The 20275-nt window shown below is 42.9% G+C and overlaps 1 protein-coding gene across 1 annotated transcript in view; it reads right to left on the bottom strand.

Annotated features, from left to right (window-relative positions):
• HLTF (helicase like transcription factor) overlaps window positions 1-20275 on the bottom strand; it is a gene marked incomplete in the record, with an annotated part of 1324997 nt that overhangs the window by 352539 nt on the left and 952183 nt on the right. The window contains 1 exon segment of the mRNA XM_044070619.1: window positions 10103-10287. Within this exon segment, the coding sequence (XP_043926554.1) occupies window positions 10103-10287 (185 nt within the window).

The following is a 20275-nucleotide window of genomic DNA, read 5'->3' as shown; positions in this document are numbered from 1 at the left end:
GTGGCTTTGCAGTTGCCTGCCCCTAGTGTAAATTTGATCTGGGACCCTCCTCCCAGTCTAGTGTCATTACCTCATTCTTCCCAGTACAGGGAGAACATTTGAGAAGGCCCATTAGCTTAGTTTCCGCTACTCCTTTCTCTCTTTCCTTTCCCTCTTTCCACTTAAAAAAAAAAAAATAAAAAAATGTATCTGCTCTTACTGTATTTGTGTTTCTTCCTACTTTATTTTGCTTTTGCGTCATCTTAAAAGTACTCAATTGTATTTATTACTGCTTGGTGTAACTCATTCTAAGCCTTTTAGTTTAAGCACTTGGGCTTCAGACCAGTTGTTTTACATTAAGAAGGTTTGTGGCCTGCACTGTGGTGACAGGACAGGTAGCTTACATCCTTCTAAGTTGGGAACTGCTGACTGAGGGCTTAGTGTCTGTTATTCTAAAAGTGTATTAGTTCTGGTTTAAGCACTTGGGCTTCAGGCCAGTTATTTTACATTAAGAAGGTTCGTGGTCTGCACTCTTGTGGGAGGAGAGGCTGGACTCTGCCCTTCTGAGCTGGGAATTTCTGGTTAAAGGCTTATAGTGCCTGCATATTTGAACTGTTTCTTACTGAAATTGGTACACCTTGTTTGCTGTAGCATAGACTAGATCCAGGTCTGCTGAATCTAGCTTTGTTTGTATGCTTGTTGTTTGCTTGCTTATTTCCCTGAAATGCTAATTTCACCTAAAACGCGGCTTTTCAGGGCTTCTGTGGATCCCTAGTGATATCTGCATTGCTTACTGTACTTATTTCCTTGTTTCACTTGAAAGAAAGTTACTGTTTGTCGTTTTTGCATTTAAGTTACCTGTAACACATTGCATTTAAGTTACCTGGCACTTGCTCACTAAGTCAGCACTAAAAATTAAAAGCACTACACCCTCACAAATTCCCCTTGAGTACCTTGTTCCCCATTGGCCCTTTTTTCAATTATAAAGGAATTCCCAATACTATTCTAGCATGTCCAAAGGTCAGCTGTCAATCTCCTCTCTGGTCCAGCTGGTGAATCTGGGAATCTTGAGGCAATGTTACAACTGCCTCATGTACACAGACAACCCTCTCCTCCTCCCAACAAATTCCAACACATGTGAGAGATGCAACCATATAGCCAAACTGGAGGCTAAGCTCTCTCAACTCAGTACTGGCGTAACCAGTCAGGAGGAGAAGGAAACCACACTCACTACAATTCCAGTCTCACATAGACCTACCACGACAGCAAACCAAACACATAAACACACAAAACATACTCGGAGGCTCTAAATAAAAATCTGTCTAAGCAGCAGAGACCTCCAAAGCAGACACCCAAGCAACCGCTACCCCAAAACAAAACACGTGCAACACATAGCTCACAAAGCCAGTGTGCTGAACAGTCACAGCCCTTAAGGCTAAACAACACACCTGATACACTTGTAATAGGTGACTATCGTCAGGCACACTGACGTCCTGCTCACCAGGCTGAACAAGGAGAAGGTCACGGTGAGCTGCCTGTCGGGTGCTAGGATTCGCCACATAACACAAGCACTCAGGTCACTCCAAGGCAAGTACAAATATGACTCAGTCATTGTCCATGCTGGTGTGAATGACCTGAGATGTACCTCCCTGGACTACATGAAAAGAGACATAGAGGACCTCTCTAAGCATGTAGCCCAGGCCGGTATGACCCTGACCTTGAGTAGCATCTTACCCTCACCAAGAATGATGCCACAATATGAAGACAAGATGATCAATTTCAACAACTGGCTTAAGTATTGGTGTCATTCGCTAGGGACGGCTTGCACCTGTCACCCCTGGGCTTTCGGATATTGGCAAAGGCTCTTGCTACCCCCATAGTGCCTTTTTTAGGCAAGGCTCAAAAGACAAACCCACCTCCATAGGTATCACAAGGGATAAGAAACTAAGAGTAATGCTACTCAACGCCAGAAGTCTAAACCTCAAGATGCACGCACTCAAAACTCTCCTTAGCATGGAGAACATCGATATCTGTGCAGTAACAGAAACATGGTTCAAGGCTCCCGAGAGCACCCCAGCACTACCAGGTTATACCTCATACCATGCTTTTCGGCCCCAAAACTTGGACTGAACCACAAAAGGAGGGGAGTATCAATATTCGTCAAAGATACCCACACCTCCAGGCTGGTGGCACAGCACGAAGCATCAGAGACTATCCATGTGCAACTAACAGTTTATAGCCTGCTACAGACCACCCTCCCAAACCCAGGAACCCCACTCGGCCTTCCTGAGAACAATGGAAAATATGAAGGTCTCTTCAAACACCATTATATTGGGCGACTTCAACTACCCAAACATAGACTGGGAGCATTACTCTAGCTCCAACACCCTAGCCCATAGGTTCCTAGAATTTATAAACTCAAATGCTATGGAACAACTTGTTACCACTCCCACAAGAGGGGAAAAGATACTGGACCTGATCATCACCAACATAGGGACTCAATGTTTCGACCAGAAGTGTATCCCTCACTGGTAAGATCAGACCATAAACTAATCTCACAGGATATTCACATGCCGACCCCACCCCCTGCCCAGAAAACTACAGTGAAAAACTTCTCTAAAGCAAATTTCACACTCCTCAAAATCGAAGTGGAATCCTTCAAAGCCCCCGGGCCTGTGGAAAATACGGCCCAGACCGCATAATCCTTTATAAACGCATTCTATGAACACCCTCAGGAACGCATGGATCTTGCAATCCCAAATAAAACCAAGACCCAATCCTCCAAAGGCAGACGTCCTGTCTGGTGGACCCCAGCCATAAACAAACTATACAATATAAGGAGGAAGCTACTACATGATAGAGCAAAATCCCAAAAAGGGAAGGCATCTCTGATCAGTATTAGCAAAAAACTACGGGCACTCATAAAACCATCTAAGGCCAGCTTCAGAGAAAAACTGCACAGGACACTAAGGATAAACACAAGGCTTTCTTTGGTTATGTTAGGAACTTGGGTGGGAATTCCCACATATGCTCAGAATTAGTCCAAAATGACAAAAAATACACCAAACCCACAGACATTGCCAACATCCAAGCTGACAGGTTCAGTGCAAACGTCTCCCCCCCCTCCCCACCAAAAGGGCAAATATCTATCCCAGCAGAGTGCTGCCCCCTGACATCTCCGATGCTCAGGTAAGAGCCGCCCTCTCCAAAGCAAAAAACACAGCATCAATGGGACCAGACGGTGTCCCGGGCTGCGTCCTACATGAACTCCAAGAAGAGCTAAACCCAAACATAAAACTACTGTTCAATCTCAGTCTTACTACAGGATATGTACCCAAAGAGTGGCGTACAGCAACAGTGGTCCCTCTCCACAAAGGTGGTGCCTCAAAGGATCCTGGAAACTATCGCCCCATAAGCCCGACTAGCTTGGTCTGCAAAGCTATGGAAAGGATCATCATGGACCTCATAAATAAAGATATTGGGGACCTACAGACACTGGATCCTACCCAGTTCGGCTTTGTTAAGGGCAGATGCTGCCTCTTAAACCTGGTCAATTTCTTTGAAACAGTCACCAAGGCCATTGACGAGGGGAAGGTGGTCCACACAGCCTACCTGGACCTCGCAAAAGCCTTTGATACAATACCCCACTCGGGCATTATAGATAAGCTCACCAGCTTAAATATAAACCCTTATGTCACTAGATGGGTTGCAAACTGGCTCAAGGACAGAACCCACATGGTTAGAAATTGCTGGAGGCATGTCAGACTCCAAACCAGTTACAAGTGGCGTCCCACAAGGCTCAGTCCTGGGACCTCTCTTGTTCGGTATATATTTCTCGGAGGTACAGGCCAACACGGAAGGACTGTGGCTGACCAAGTTCGCAGATGACTGCAAACTGGGCGCCATTATCGACTCTCCAGCCGACACAGGCATCGAAAAGGGCCTCATAGAAACAGACAACTGGTGCCAGAGCCATGGCCTCAAGCTAAAGGCCAAAAAGTGTATAGTCATCCCATTTGGCAAAAACAAAGTGCCCACAAATTACCACATAGGTGGTAATCCATTAAGTACAGAAGAAGTAATTAGGGACCTGGGGACCCAAGTTGATAGCAATCTCTCATTTGACAACCACGTGGCCAAAGTGGTTAGAAGAACATTTTATATAGCCCACCTAATCATGAAGGGATTCACATCTAGATCAGGGAAGGTCATCGTGCCTCTTTACTCATCCCTCATCAGGCCCATAATTGAGTACAATGCCCCTTTTGGGATGTACCTTACCAGACACCTGCAGCAACTGGAAAGACCCCAAAAGTACCTCACCAAGAGGATCAAAGGGCTCAAACAGATGCCATATGCTGCCCGGTTAAAGAAACTCCAGCTCTACTCAGTGGCATACTGCCTGCTCAGAAGGCGATCTGTGCCTGACTTATAAAGCCATGTCCAACCCAGAATTAATGGACATGTTGCACCTCAGAAAATCTAAATCCCATCAAGCTACGCGCTCGAGAGACTTGAACCTCAGCACTGAAATAAATAGGACATGCTGGAGGGACAGATTCATAACCCAGAGGGGCTCCCTTCACTCTGGAATAAAATCCCAGTCCAGGTTAGGCAGAGTCCCTCATTGACTCTCTTCAAGAGGAATCTTGATTAGTGGATGGGAGATTGTAGGTTTACCCCGGGTATCACTTCTGTGTCACTGTTAGACAGAGGCACAGTATACTAATCTTGAAAAAGGGAATAGCAAAATTAATTTAAAATGGGTGGCGAAAGCCAAACACACTCTGGCTAGGCTTATAAATGCCCTAGGGCAGATAGCCTAGTATGAACCTATGAACCTATGTTTCTTGCATTAAAGAGGGCACAGAACCGGCAGCGGGGGACGTCGTGGTCTGAGCCTAAACAAGTGACACAGTATGAATGGAAGTCTCAGTGTGGGATCTGTTTTCCACAGGCGAGACAACTGTTAACTTTTTCGGACATCAGTTAGTGCAAGAAAAAAGGATCACCAACAGGGTACTTAGTTTTAGACGTTTTCAGCTGTAATTCAAACTCTGGTAGCGACCAACCGGCACACTTGCAAACTGCTTCTGCTACGGGCTCCACGGCAAGAATGAATGATGTAATGGTGTCGGCTGCTTGCTTTATAGCACTGACGACCTGACGTCAGTCAACAAGCGACAGCAGCCGATGCAGAAAAACATTGACTCAGGTATTCGGGTCAGCCAAGGACTACCACAGCAGGGATAACCCACAGGTGGTGGACTGCAACAGTGAAACATGAAGAACATCAGATTCTCTCTCTTTCTGATAGACATTTGAGAAATAACTGCACCATGATTACCCAAAATGTCTGCAATAAATTCATTTAGGCTGCTCAAACTGAGTACAGACCTGAGGTCCTCCCTCTCACTCTTTAGGAACTAAAGAGAAGCTGGAGTAACAACCTGACCCCTTTTGGTCTGGTAGGGCCTCTTGATGGCTCTTTTCTACATGAGACTTTAACATTTTTTGTTCCACTCTTGACAGGGTTGTATGTCTAGCAAGGGAGGGGTACAGAAAAAAAATCTGCGTTATACATTTGCCCTGCATTTGTGGACCGCTATGCTTGTAACTGGAGGGACAGATGACCTCTGTCTGGTTCCACAGTGGGACTTTTCAGGGATTAGGCTGTTGTCCCCCCAGCTCAAAAAGGCAGTACAAGTTACCCCTGGCTGCAGTCAATATTTCCGGTCTCTGTGCTGCTGACAGTTTTGCAAGTTACATAATATTGTTCCTTCCAGACAACTGGTTTTCTTGTTAACCATGTAAACACCAGAGCCATCTTGGGCATTGCTGATACTTAAAGGTATATAGCGGTATGTGAAACTTTACAGTAACATTGGAGATAGGCCTGCTCCCCTCTTCAATGTTCACAATGTAATTCTTAAATGACAGGCTAAAGACAACAAATCTAAAGGGGGAAATGGTGAAGGTTTTCTTGATCTCTTCATCAACAAGCGTCAGGTGTAGCCAGGTGTGATGATGAAGTGATATACAGATGCTAAATTCCCTCAGCTGCACCATCTGGGGAAATACAAGCAAACAACATGGTAAAAACAGCAAAAGACAACAGCCGAGTTCTGCGACCACATCCTAAGCCTGAGCTGTCTTATCACCCAAGACAGACAGATTACTGCCCTCAAACAAAAAAAAAAAAGTGAAGAATGCATAAAAGTACCGGACCATAGCCCTCATTTCCTTATCCACTGAATACACAGCATGACTCCACAATGTAACAGCATTTTCAAGAACGACTAGAAATATTGAACTCTAGCTTGACAACCTTCATCCAGAAGGTTCAATATTTGGGAAGCCACAGGACAATATAGCTAGTCTCCTCAGGACAGGTGCCACAAAATCATGGCTTTTCTATGCAGATCAAACAACCAGCCATATAATTTTGTAAATGGGAGGAAGCACCAAGCTGAAGGACAGTCTCATCATATCAAGTACATTCCAAACATGGGGTCATCTGGGGTAGAATGATGAGGAATTCCGAGACTTTGAAAGGAAGGAAGGAATCTGCACCCTATCTGAACTTGATATCTGGGGTGGGGGTGGGGGGACTTCTTAGGGGCATCCAAGTGCCTCCTGATACACTTACGCTTCCTATCAGACCTCAGAGGTGATGAGTCCGTGGATAATGAGGAAGCTTGCACTGATCTAAATATCTGCTGAGTGAAAAGGATGACAGCTTAGGGAACAAAGAAATGTCTTTTGTTGAGCCCAATTTTGTTGCTAAAGAGTCTCCATTACTGGTATTGACACTGACCTCAATGACACTCGAGATTGAGGGCACCAGGCCAAAGCATGTCAGCAAACAGCCCAACCCAGACATCCATAAACGAGACTGAATTACCTGTTCATCTTCGACCTGGCATTAACAACCTTTATCATGAAGGCTGAAAAGCTGACCATGTTAAACATGATGCAGACAAACTGACACTAAGAATAACCCAAAAAGCTGATCATGAAGCATAGTGATGAAAGGTATCCAGTGTTGAAAAAATCAGATTCAGATTGCAAAATCTACAACAGTGGAGTTGACTCCCAATGGTTTGGTTCCTGATACCGACACAAGCCAATGCTTACAAATCTGATGGTACTGACATTGGCACCTACTGGTTTGAACTCATCCTCAATCAAAATCCGTATCTGAATGGAGACCACTGAGAAGAAATGGGATTGTGCAAGCTGAAAAAAGAAGACAAAGAATAACTGCTTCTGTCTACGATGGCACTAGTTTCAGAAGAGACAGATCACCTTCTTTGCTGAGTCTTTAGAAAGGCCTTCATCACCATACCATAGTCAACACCTGCATGATCTTGCTGATGATGGCTTTGATAATTTTTTTCCTACCTCTGAATGTAAAACAGGAGTCGCACTTTTGGTTCAGCTAATTTCAGTGTGAACCTTTCAGACAAATCTTGGACATGGATTTTATAAACAATATAAGAATGCACAGAAGGGAATTTTGCTTCTACTCTCGGCTCTTAAGCAGTAAGACCTAGAAAGTAATCGCGCATTATCACTTTTATGTTTCCTCTTTCTCCCCTCCCACTCCTACATCCTCAAACCTGGCAGAATCATCTTTAATAGCTATGGGCTCCAACCTAGAGATAGATGGAGCAAACTTTGAACAGCTGCCTCAAAGTGGAAGCTGCACAGGAATACGGCACATAGTCTTGTTCCATTCTGAGCAATTCTAACAGCTGTAGGTGCAAAGGATGTACATATTTCACAAGCAGAAGTAGAATGTTCTTCACCTAAACAATAAACACACAAAACAGGTCTATCTTAAGGCAGATTTCTGTGCTCACATTTTCACTTGCAGGCTTTACTCCCAGTTACTAATAAACTGCTGAACATATTCAAAAACACACAAATGTAACTGCTGCTATGGAGAAAACAATTTTCAAATGAAAACAAAACAGCTGCAATGGTGGAGCGGAAAAAATGCCTAAGGCTAGGAAGTGTCAGTAAAGAAATGTTTAAAGTTATCCAAAAAAAAAGGCCTGACATTCTGACATGAGAGGTGATGAGATTCAATGAATGAAGAAAAGTAAAACTACAGTAATTTAAAGTGTAAACTTAAAATGCTTTTCAGAGAATAAACAAATTAACCAGATTCTGATGAAAGTGACCTGGGGCATTTCTCTGATGCTAGTTCTATATGCAGCAAGGGAGATCTGCTGAAGAAGCTACTCTGCAGAGTATTATGGAAAAAAGCAGAGAGGCTAGTTGATTGGGAAAATTTCAGATGCTGTGCTGCTTAATGCCTGGGAGCCTTGGGTCTTATGCTCATGAAGCTGGAGCTGCTCATACCAAAAGTAGTATGGCCAATTACAATACAACTACAAAGCTCAATTAACACACACAGCCCTACTCTTATTCTTGCACTAATGTGCAAGCTGAAAATGACAATTTACCATGTATTTATTTTTAAGTGATTGGATCAGCCTTTATATTACTTTCTCAAATAAATGATGACTCACGACAGACCCATTAACTTCACTGCTTGGGTATATCCCCCAACAGTTAGGCAATGACATTATTCATCATCGTGAGCACTGAATGTGAGCCCAAAATCACCAACTTGCAAATTCAAATGCCCATTAAGTGGCCAAATTAACTGCTTCACTTAAATATATAACTATTCATATATGCAACTACAAGTCACCCAAATGTAACATAATTAAAACAAACTTGGCAGGGAACACAAAGATTCACACCAGACCCAAAAACAACTACACCACAACAGCTGTACCCATACTTTGATATTAGGAATACAGCAGTGGTGCACTGTTTTTACTTGATTATGTCTGTACAATGCCTAACAGACCAGGTGATCAAACTAAGTAAATTCCACATCAAGCATGGTTCTCTTAGTGTTTAAGAAGTTCATAACACTGACCACGGGCATGAATAGCAACATGCTACCAATCAATGCGGGAGTAATGCAGCATTCAAAAAACGAAAGGCAGACCCCCGTAACATTCTAATTTTTCTTAAAGCAGCTTTTGCTTCTTAGCTCCATAACGATACCCTTGCCAGAAAAAGCTTTAGATCGTAGTGACTGCAAGCAACAGCAGAAAGACGTGCTGAACGTTTACTAACTGGATTAAAGAGGAGCTAAACATTAAAGGAATGGTTCCACCTTGCACAGGAGTGTACTCTTAATGGACTTGTTAAAAGCAGTGGGTATCCCAACACAAATGTCATGCCTAATCTTCCAATGCAGTTACTTTACTGATGGCATACAAAGGCAGGACCTCATATAGGAAAGCTTCTTACAAACATTACACTTTATGCACATTCTATTTAACACTGACACTTGCTGGATTAGAACAAATTACTTGCACGCTATTTCTAAATAAAATAAATTTATGTCAAGCTGATCATTATTCTATAGTCCATTTGAATGCAAACAACATGATGCAGGAAATTCCATTGAAATCATTTTGAGGTGTATCACAATTTGCCACCAAGTATCCACTTTTGTACCAATGAGCTTTTCCTTTTACCACACCCAAGTACAAGGTAGCCCACTATCTGCCTTCCACTGGCTGCAGGCTTGTGCTGCATTTTATTCACTACTACACAATGAAATGGAGCTTCTTTCAACAAAATGTGGTACATTGTGGGCACTTACCTCACATAAGACAATAAGAGACTTTGCCTGTCCAGATCTTTACATAAAGTGTGTCCGACAAGACTCATATAGGACTCTCACGTATGCAGGTCTAATTCACTGCTGGGACCCACTAACTAATAGAAGCATAGCAACAAAAACATGTGGCATCAATCTGATGACAGTGACTTTTCCCCTTTCCTTCTACTGAGAAGACATCAGACCATTCTGCATTCCATCACACAAACCCTATGAATCCAGGAACACAAAACTCCGGTCACTGCAAGCATAAATCCCGTGCAAACCCACTGTATGTCAGTAGGCCAGCTCAAAATGGATTCACCTAAATGCAGCTTACCTTATCAGCAGCCTTAGTTTTAAGTAGCTTTGAAAGAAGAAACAATGTTAACACAATGCAGAAATAAAAATACAACAAATGTTGCTAACTTTCTCACTGTGGATAACTTGACAGATGCAGGGTTTACAGAAAACATGCACGCAGTGAGTTATGACTGGCATGGTTAGCGAATCCAGACAGATAGCACACTCTTCATCTGATCCCAAGCTCAGAACTAACTTGATCTTGCTTATTAGTTTTTCTCGAAGCTCCTCTGGGGTAGTACTACCTGTGGCTGAGGAGAAAAAAACAGAAAAATAAATAAATGTCCAGATGAAAAGAAAACACATACAAAAAAGTAAATAAACGTTCAGATGTAGCTTAAATTTACTTATCAGTCAGAAGAATAAAAAAAAAAAAAAAACTTCAACACTTACCCACATATTGCTCAAATATGCTACTTTTTCAGCGAAACATTTTTCACGTTACTACAATCTGCACTTAGGTCTCCTAGTGGTTATCCACAGTACTACAGCTGTAGCAATAAGGATGGAAATTTTGTCATGTGGAGAATGTAATCTTGGCAAATGCAAAATGAGCAAGTACTTGTTCATCTAAACTAGTTTTGGTGACAGTGGAGTTTGCTTTATTCTCCACTGTTGTGCAGCCCCAGAGTTGGTATATACCAACTCCAAAATGCGTGTGGAGTGTCCTCCCACAAAGGAAGTACTTGCCCTCCTGCCAAAAAAAACAAATTCTTTTAATGTTCATCAAAGGTAGTTTTGGCGTTGTTTCTGTTCCAAGAAATTGCCTTCAGCAACTCAACATGAATCTGAAAAGGCACTCCATTTGTCAAACGTTGCTACTGTAACTTCACAGCTTACAGGGCACTTTAATCATACAGTCCTTATAGCATGAACACACGTGACAGACAATGCTCTTAAACAAAAGGTCTTTGCTCCAATTGCTGTGCAGGTCTCAAATTTAACAACATACACATCACTACCATCGGCAGAGTGGCAACCATATAACCTTTAACTGCCTTCTGCCCTTACCACAAATAAGTTAAAGCACAACCTACCTAGGCCACTATACATACAGGGGAAAGACACAGATGTGTACCCAGTGACTTTACCTCTTGAAGCTTTGGAATTAAAGGATATACATATGCAACTCTGCTGACCACTTCCCTGGTCAGGACAGCTGAACCCCAAATGCTGTGTGAGGCCTAATGTGTGGTATCAGCATCAAACTGTTGTGGTCTGTAACAGAGTAACACCTGAAGTAAGGTTTAATACAGCAATAAAAGGGTTCTCTTGCCACCCACAAAATACAATGCAATGCATAGGCTAGTCATTTAGACACTGTGTACTTATAACTTTTCCTTCAGGGCAAAAAAAAGTGCAATGGTGGTAAATAAAATATCATTTGTAATAAATCAATGTACTATAAATGTTCAATACAGCCTTATCAGAAAAATAAGAGAAGCAAAGGGGCATGCTGCACAGTGCAGGCTGAACCTAGAAACTACTTTAGGGAGGAACCACATATTGGTTTTAAGACTGCCTGTATGGTTACAGAAACAGGTAACAGGTTGTGAAGTGACATAATTTTGAATTTGGGTACCATCAAAAACAGGTTTAGGAGATCCAGAACTGGTTTCCAAACATTTTCTTTCTCTGGCAGTAAGAATAAAAACCCTTACCTGCCAGGTAAGGGAGAATTGGTTCTATCACTCCTTGGGACAGCATCTGATGAAGAACCAGTGGAAACAAAAGTGTCTGATCTGGAAGATGAAGAGGACCCTCTGGAAAGGAGGAATTTTCTCCCAACACCATCTGTAACCTTGATGAATGATCTTCAGAACCCAGCTGTCTAAACTACTGTCATGTATTCACAATAAAGATAGATTTGTGTTGTCCTGTTTTTATCTGGTTCAACAGATGGGACTCAAATCTTGTCTCAGCACCACCAAATGTGTGGATTGGGGATTGAATCTTCTCCTACCCATAATCCCTCGGTCTCTCCCTGAATACCTTAGATCAAGTTTGCCCACTTATCTATATGATATATTATTGAAAACTATACTTACACTAAGCCTAGCATAAAGGTATCTAAATACAGGATGAAGTAGAAACCAGCTGAGACTAATGTTTCCAAGACTCCGTAGAATATCAGTCGTTCCTCGAGGTACCACAGGTGACAATTTGGAGGGGAAGGAGGGACAGATGCTGAACCAGATGAAAATAGGACAACATGGATCTACTGTTACAGCGAGTACATAACTTTTGTATCCAGTGTTGTCCATTTTCATCTGATTCAACAGATGGGACAGGTTCCCTAGCTACCAATTTCCTGGGAGGCATCAAGGAAGAATATTCCTGAGCACAGCGGAGTCAAAGGAGGACAGCAATCTGGACTGTACATACAATTTATAATGAGACCGGTATAAACAAGTCTATGTTGCAGCAGCACAAATTTCATCAATGGGTAGATTTTGTTGAAAAACTGTGGAAGATGCCACTGACCTTGTTGAATGAACTGTTGTACTTTAGATAATGGTAAAAACAGTTTGTCATGAAATACAAGTTCTCTATGAACATCAATCAAATGTAGTCTATTCTCCTTTGAACTTTGGGAAGAAAAGTGGAAGATTTCTGGATTGATTGATGTTAGGTTCGGATGCCACCTTAGGAAAAAAGGAAGGATTCGGTTTTAAGAAGACTGACACCAATAAGATTGTTTTCCATGTCAAGTACTTAAGATCTACTGAGGCTACTGGTTCAAAAGGGGACTGTGGAATGGTTTGCAGCATTACTGCAATACCTCAAGGAGGAACAGGATCTCTTATGGGAGGTCTGTGAAGGAAGGTTCCCTTGAGAAAAGCTTTAAAACTTTCAAAGGATATTTGTATCTGATTACAGTCAATGTGAAAATATGAAACAGCTGGTAAGTGGACTTTTATAGTGAAGAAACTGGAACCTTTATTAAACAATTCTGATAAGAAAACCAATATTAAAGGGACAGGAGCAGAGAAAGGATCCAATCCCTTTTGCTGATGCTAGATTTCTGAGAAGCTGTTAGAATGTTAATTACTCCTTCTGAAAACCTAGCATCTATGGCCATCATTAAAATTGGAGTAACCAAGTTAGATTCAGGGAATCTAGTGCCAGGAGAGGTCTGGACTGTGAGCTAATGTCCAAGGAGGACATAGTAGATGAGGCAGAAGAAACAAGAACAAAACCTGTTGGGGCTATAAGGAGCAATGAGGATTACTTTCGTCTTGCACCTCCTGGCTTTCTGAATGGAATCTATGATCAAGGGGAATGGGAGAATGGTATATAGAAGAAGAGTCTCCTCTTAGTGACTGAACGTGAGGAGGGATGAGGGCAAAGTAACAGCTGCAGTTGCTGTTGAGGTGAGATAACAGATTGCAGCAAGGTTGGCCCCAATGATGGAAAATTTCATTTGCTACTGTCTGACTAAGGGACCACTCAAAGCAGGAGAAATTTTGCTTAGCTTGTCTGCTAGCACACTGGAAGACCCCAGCATGTGCTGTTACAAGAAAGTGATGGGAAAACATCACACATTGCAAACCTTCATGGTTTCCCGATGCACAGGATAGGCTCTAGTTCCTCCTTGCTTGCTGATGTACCAGACTACTGACATATTGTTTGTCTGAATGGAAATCACACCTTTTGGCAGAGATAGTCTTGAAATGTCTGCAACAATGATAGGACTGCTCTCATCTCCAGAACGTTATTGAGAAGCCTGGCCTCTAATTGGGTCCAAGTACCCTGAACAGTCTTCACATCCTAATGACCCCCTACCCTAAAAGGGAAGCATCTGTGGTGAGCACAGCTGTGGCAGGAGGGGACAGAATGAATGGCCTTTAAACAAAACTGGGGAAAATTCCTTCCATCTGATATGAGTCCTGCATACCGGGGTTAGTCTTGTGGGTACACACAACAGATGATGTAGTAGAGAACAAGTGATACCCTCCATTGAAGGACCCTGATGCAGATGTGAGGAAAAGGGGACCAAAGTGATTATTAAATCCATAAGGCCTAGTAGTTTTAGAACCAGATTCGCTGGCGGGGATGTACAAGACAAGACTTGATTTGCTATTTTTCAAAGTGAAAGAATCCTGAAATGTGGAAAGAAAACTAACTGGTTCAGTGCGTCTAGCTGGCATCCAACAAATTCTGATGACCCAGTGGGATTTAGTGGACTCATGAGGTGCTGACTGACACCCAAACTGTGAAGTAACCAGAGTAAAATGTCTAGTTCTTTGGATGAGTAGGTTCTTGACTAGTAGTGAGAAGTCAATCATCCAAGTATTTTAAACAGCTGGAACCCTTGTAGCTTGAGATAGGCTGTGACTACCGCCATGCATTTAGGAGGAAACTCCTTGCATGCTTATTTACATTACATCATAATAAGCATCCTGGAGATCTGCTGAGCATATCCAGTCATCCTGAGTAGAGGACTTAACCATGGCCATCTGGAATTTTGTATGCTTCACAAACTGGTTTAAATAACAGAGGTCCAGAATTGGCCTTAGGTCTCCTTAGCCGGTTTGGTGGGACCTGTTGGCGGCTCATTTTTCTAACAGCTTTATGACTTCTGCTGTGGCGGATTCCATTTGCTAGGGTGGTACCTAAGGGAATCCTTTTTCTTGGCTGGCGAGGATAAATTAAGTGAATTGTGTATCATCTGGTGATTATATGCAGCACTTAAGAATCTGAACTGATGGCTTCATAGATTTGTTGGTGCAGGGATAATCTCCCCCAAAATGCCTTCAGTGTGTGGCAGTCAGGCAATCATTCAGGAGCGCTGGAAAGATTTCTCAGAAAAGGGTCAATAAAATCCTTGGTTTGGAAGACTGCCTCGGCCCCAGGGTGATTTCTATCATAACCACCCCCTTCAGAGCAAATATCTTAATTAAAACCCTGAGATTTTCTTGAACTACATCTTTTTTTCCTCCTCTTTGATGCCTTGAAAAGATACGCTGAGGAGTGAAGAAGCGGATTTCCACATCAGACAGGGCCTTACCGTCCTGCTCAGTGCTGGTTAGTGTGCCCTTGACCTTAGGTCCAAAGAGTGAAGCCATTAAAATAGGCATTAAGGAAGGTCGTCTTAAAGACTTCCATGAAATCTCACAACTGTATTTAGGCATGAGGGTGTATGGTTATGCTGGTAATTGCTGCTTTCGTTGTCCCATCATCTGCACTGAACAGAAGACACACGGAGACACTGGAAGTAGAGATGAAGGTAGGCAGCTGGGATTCCACAATTTTCTGGATATCGCTGGCAAATTACCTGGGAGAGAACTGGTAAGCTCTCATCAATTCTCTCTGGAAGTGTGTGACAAGAGCCAGGTAGTTTAGCGCTCTAAGGGCAAAAGTCGCTGAAGCATAAGTCCCATTTTCTAAATCTGTTCAGTGCCCTTGATTCCCTATTAGGGGGATGAACATACATACTCTCTTCAGAGAGCTTCTTTTTGGTGGCCGCTGCTATGGCAATAGCATCTACTGACTTACTTTTACTCCAATGTGTCCTATTTATAGGAGCTGCCAAGATTTTGTTAGGTTTCTTCAGTATTGAATCTGCTGTGTCAGGTTCTTTCCAAGCTCTCTAAGCCACCAAATCAATGAGGGCATCAGGAGGAGGGACCACCCAGGGTGTAGAAGAGCCAGCTCCAAAAGCCTCCAGGAAGACAGATTCTTCCAGGGAAGGTGTAAACAATGGAACCCCCCCCTTTCTTCATTAATTCAAGGATTTCACCAAAGGGGACAATGTAGACCTATCATTATGGTAAGTACATAACTTCTGTATCCAGTGTTACCTATTTTTATCCAATTCAACTTGTGGGACAGACTCTCATGCTGCCTAAAAGGGACCTGGGTGGTATCAAAAACAACACTCCTGGGAATGGTCGAACCAAAGGATGTGCAAACTCTAGACTGCACATCCAGTTTGTAATGAAATATAAATGTATGAACCATTGACCAAGTCGCTGCTGCACAAATGTCATCCATGGGAACGCTTCATGAATACTGTAGAGGTAGCCATTGCTCTAGTGGAATGCACCTTTGGTTTCAAATGCAGGGATAAACTCAGATCCATCTATACAAAGAAAATACAGTGTGAAAGCCACTTAGAAATTGCAACTTTTGATACAACCTTCCAATTTTGCATTAGAAAAAGGACCCAAAGAGTTGATCTGACTTCTAATATCTTTAGTAAAGTTTAAGTTGAATCTGAGCCATCTCTGAACATCCAGAGTATGAAGCAGATGTTCACCTTTGTTACAGAAATTGAGAAAAAAGATTGACAAAATCAATGGACTAATTTAAATTTGCTTAGAATGACACTTTTGGGAGAAAAGTAGGATTTGTTCTTACTGACACTTTTGTCTTTATGGAAAATGAGGAAAGGTGGCTTGCAAGACAGGGCTTATAATTCAGAAATCTATTTAGCAGATTAAAATGGGCATGCTTTCGCTGAAGGTTGAACGTCGAGCTGACACCTTGGCATTCCAGAAAATCTACTGCCAATCATTAGCGGACCGGAGTTCCACTGTGGCGACCCCTAACCGGGAAAAGCTGAAAGACAACAACAACAATGGCAATTAGAAAAACAGTTTTCCAGAAAGGATACTTGAGATCTGCTGATGCTGCTGGTTCAAAAAGTTTGAGTTATGATTGTGGCATCCCATGGGGGAACTGGGTCCCCCAGTTGGTGGCCTCAGCAAGAAAGCTCCTTTATGGAAAGCTATAGAGATTCAGAGAGTCAATGGAAGCATCATTATGACCTATGTGAAAAATGATATAGCAGCCATTTGTACTTTGATGGTAGAAAGACTAGATCCTTGTTAAAAAATATTCCAGCATCAATGGGACAGGAGCAGAAAAGTGATCCAGTCCCTTTGAAAAGACCCAAACAGAAAATATTCTCTGCTTACTTTTGTATGTCTCTGAACTACCAGGAGGACAGCCTGGCCTCTCTGGCAATTTCTAAAATTGGAGAAACCATGTGGTTAATTTTAGGCCTTGTTGATCCAGCAGAGGTATCCCGGATTCTTGACTCAGAAGATACAGACTGGGATCCAGCACCCAAAGCAGTTGTAGCAAATGAGACCAAAGGAAGGGGAATCAAACCCATCAAAGCCAGAATGGAATAGAGATTATCACCTCGATTTTGCACCTTCTGGTTTTCTGAATGAATTTAATTAGGAGAGGTATTGATGGGAATGCATAGAGAAGACCCTGGGGCCAAATAAAAAGAGCAGAGCATCTCTCTGACTGTCTGATGATTAGGGAAAACTAACTGCTGCATTTGTTGCTTAGGTACAAGGAAAAGAAGAAGCAGCAAGGTTGGCCCCAGTGGCTGAAAATCTCTGCTACCATGGGTCCAATTGAGCAACCACTCATGAGGCTACAGGATCAAACCACTCAATTTGTCCAGTAGTACAGTTGCTGTCCTGGGTATGTACATTGCTAACAGAAAACTATGGGAAGATATCGCTCACTGTCATAGTCTCATAGACTCCTGGCAAAGTGGATATGACCGTATTCCTCTTTGCTTGTTGAAGTACCATACCACTGACAGACTGTCTTGCCTGGATGGCTATCACACCCTTATTTAGTAGTCCTGAAAAGCCTGCAACGCAAGAAGGACTGCTCTCATCTTCAACATACGGAAGTGAAGACTGGCTTTTACACGTCACCAAGTACCTTGAACAGTCTTCCCCTCAAAATACACCTCCCCCAGAAGTGAAACTTGTGTATTATTTGTGGCCAGAGGTTATCCACCAATTTATATGGCCTTTGCAGACTGGAGCGAGATGAATTTTGGTATGGAGAGGTTGAAGATTCTGATCACTGGACTGAGCCAGTCCACGGTAGCACTCTCAATTGGTATCTCACTAGTGGAACTAGAGTGATGGTAAAGGCCATGTGACCTAGCAGACTGAACTACTCTTGCTTGTGGATGAGGATGCTGAATTACCAGAGAAGCCACCAGTCCTTAAAGGCAGCACTCTTGCTTCTGAGAGCTTCCCAATTTGTAGAACTGTGTTGATATGACAACCTATAAATTCTACTGTGTTGATGTAACAACTTATAAATTCTGTTTAGTGGGAAACAGTTGGCTCTTTGCATGATTCACTGTGATCCCTAACAAGTCTGCAAGATGGAGTGGTACTGCTTGTTGTACTGATAGATCCCTGGAAGGCAGTTAGACGCCAGTCATCTAGATATGGGAAGATCTGGAGCCCATGCAGTCAGAGATGAGCTGCTAACACTACCATAATCTCGATCAATACATGGGAGCTTTGGTGAAACTAAATGGTACTGCTCTTAACTGAAAATGACTGGCTCACAACCAGAAATGGAGAAATCTCCTAGAGTGCTTCTGTTATCTTTAGATGACAGCAGATGTCCTGGAGATCTATAGAGTACATCTATTCGTCTTTCCTCAACAGAGATAGTATGGACTGTATCATGACCATCCACAATTTTGTCTTTCTCACATACTGACTAAGGTGGCTGAGATCCAGTATTGGCCTGAGGTATCCTGTTTTCTTTGAAATGAAAAAGAACCTGGAATAGACTCCAGATGCTAACTGATCTGGGGGGACCCGCTGGATGACTTTCTAGCAACTTTGAAACTTATGTTGCTGCAGATTCCAGCTGATTGGGTGGAATGTGAATTTTTAATCTTCTCTTTGGAGGATAAAAAAAAGGGAATTATATAGCCTCTGGTGATTATCCTTAGCCTCTGGTGAAAATCCTTAACACCCAGAAATCTGAAGTAATGTTTTGCCTGGCGTCTGGGTGTAAGGTTAAGCAGCCACCCAAACCAGTTGCATCCAGACAGAAGCAGCCAGGTAATCTTTCAGGGGTGCTGACAGAGTTTCTCAGTGAAGAGTCCATGAAAACCCTGATTATGCAAGTCCACCGCTGCCTCTATGGTGACGTCCACTTGAGTTGCCCCTCCACCATGCCTCATAGGGGGGGCTGTCCCCAAGGGCGTAGTGGTGAACACACTGATTTTCTGAACCACACTTTCTTACCACCCACTTGATTCCTGGAAAAGGATCTTTGTGGAGTGGAGAAATGGATTTCTGCTGCAGACAAGGTCTTACCATCTTGTACACTCTAGTAAGCAGCTGTAACGTTTGGTCCGAACACTGTGGAACCATCAAAGGAGGCATTAATAAAGGATGCCTTGAAGCTTTCCACGAAATCCCATAGCCTCATCCAGGCATGGAGTCGCATGGTAATACCTGTACCAGCTGCTCTTGCTGTACCATCTGTAGCATTTGGATAGCAGGCACCTGGATACATTAGAGATGGACTATAATTAGACATTTAGGTATCCACTGCTTTTTGAACAACTGAAGGTAAGATACCAGAGAGGGACTTGGAAACCTCCCTGATCAAGTCCCTCTCAAAACAAAAGTTTAATGTGAAAGGTAGTTTAGCACTGAGCGCAAAGGTTGCTGAAACATATCCCGGTTTCCCTAATCTGTCCAATGGCCTTAAATCTTTTAGGGGAGGGACAGAAGAACTTTCCTCAGACAGTTCTTTATTCGTGGCTGCTGCTAATACTACCATTGCGTATAGTGGGGGTCTTTTTGTCCACTGCCTTCCATTTTTTGGTGCTACTAAAATCTTGTTAGTTTTTTTGGAGAACTGGTTCTAGAACACCAGGGTCTATCCATGCCATCTGTGCCATAAGACCTAAGAGGGCATCTGGACTGAGTGCAGATGAGCCAGTCACTAAAGCTTTGAGACACAGACTGGTCTAGGGAAGTAGTTTCACTGGACAAACCCCCCCCCCCTGCTTCTTCACTTCTAGTATGTCTCCAAAAGTGACATCTTCCAGGGGGGGGTTTCTGGGGGATCCTAAGCCCTCATCCAAATCTGTCTCCTCAGTGACAGACTCAGGAGAGGAGTCCATGTGCTTCATTTGTACATCTGTTTCCTTGGAACGTGTCACTAGGGTTTCAGATGGAGACAAATCAGAATCAGATTGGGAACTTGAGTGCCGAGCAGTCTCAAAGCTTATGGGTTCTAACTGTTTCTGTCGATCCAAATGAGAGGTACAAGGAACAGGTTCCACTGAGTGTTGGAATGGATCCAAACTCTGAGCAAAGCTGCCTTCTTAGCCTAGCCAAAGCCTATCGCACATCCTTAAAAGTCGACAGTGCAAGTGGAGCTGAGGAAGCATTCCCTCTGTCAATGGACTTAGGAAATCTCCCTCCAATGAAGGTC

This window comes from Protopterus annectens, chromosome 4.part1 (genome assembly GCF_019279795.1).
Source record: "Protopterus annectens isolate FY-2018-M chromosome 4.part1, PAN1.0, whole genome shotgun sequence".
Taxonomy (NCBI): Eukaryota; Metazoa; Chordata; order Ceratodontiformes; family Protopteridae; genus Protopterus; species Protopterus annectens.
Note: the sequence above shows the minus strand (reverse complement) of the source record. Positions and strands in the feature narration are given on the sequence as shown.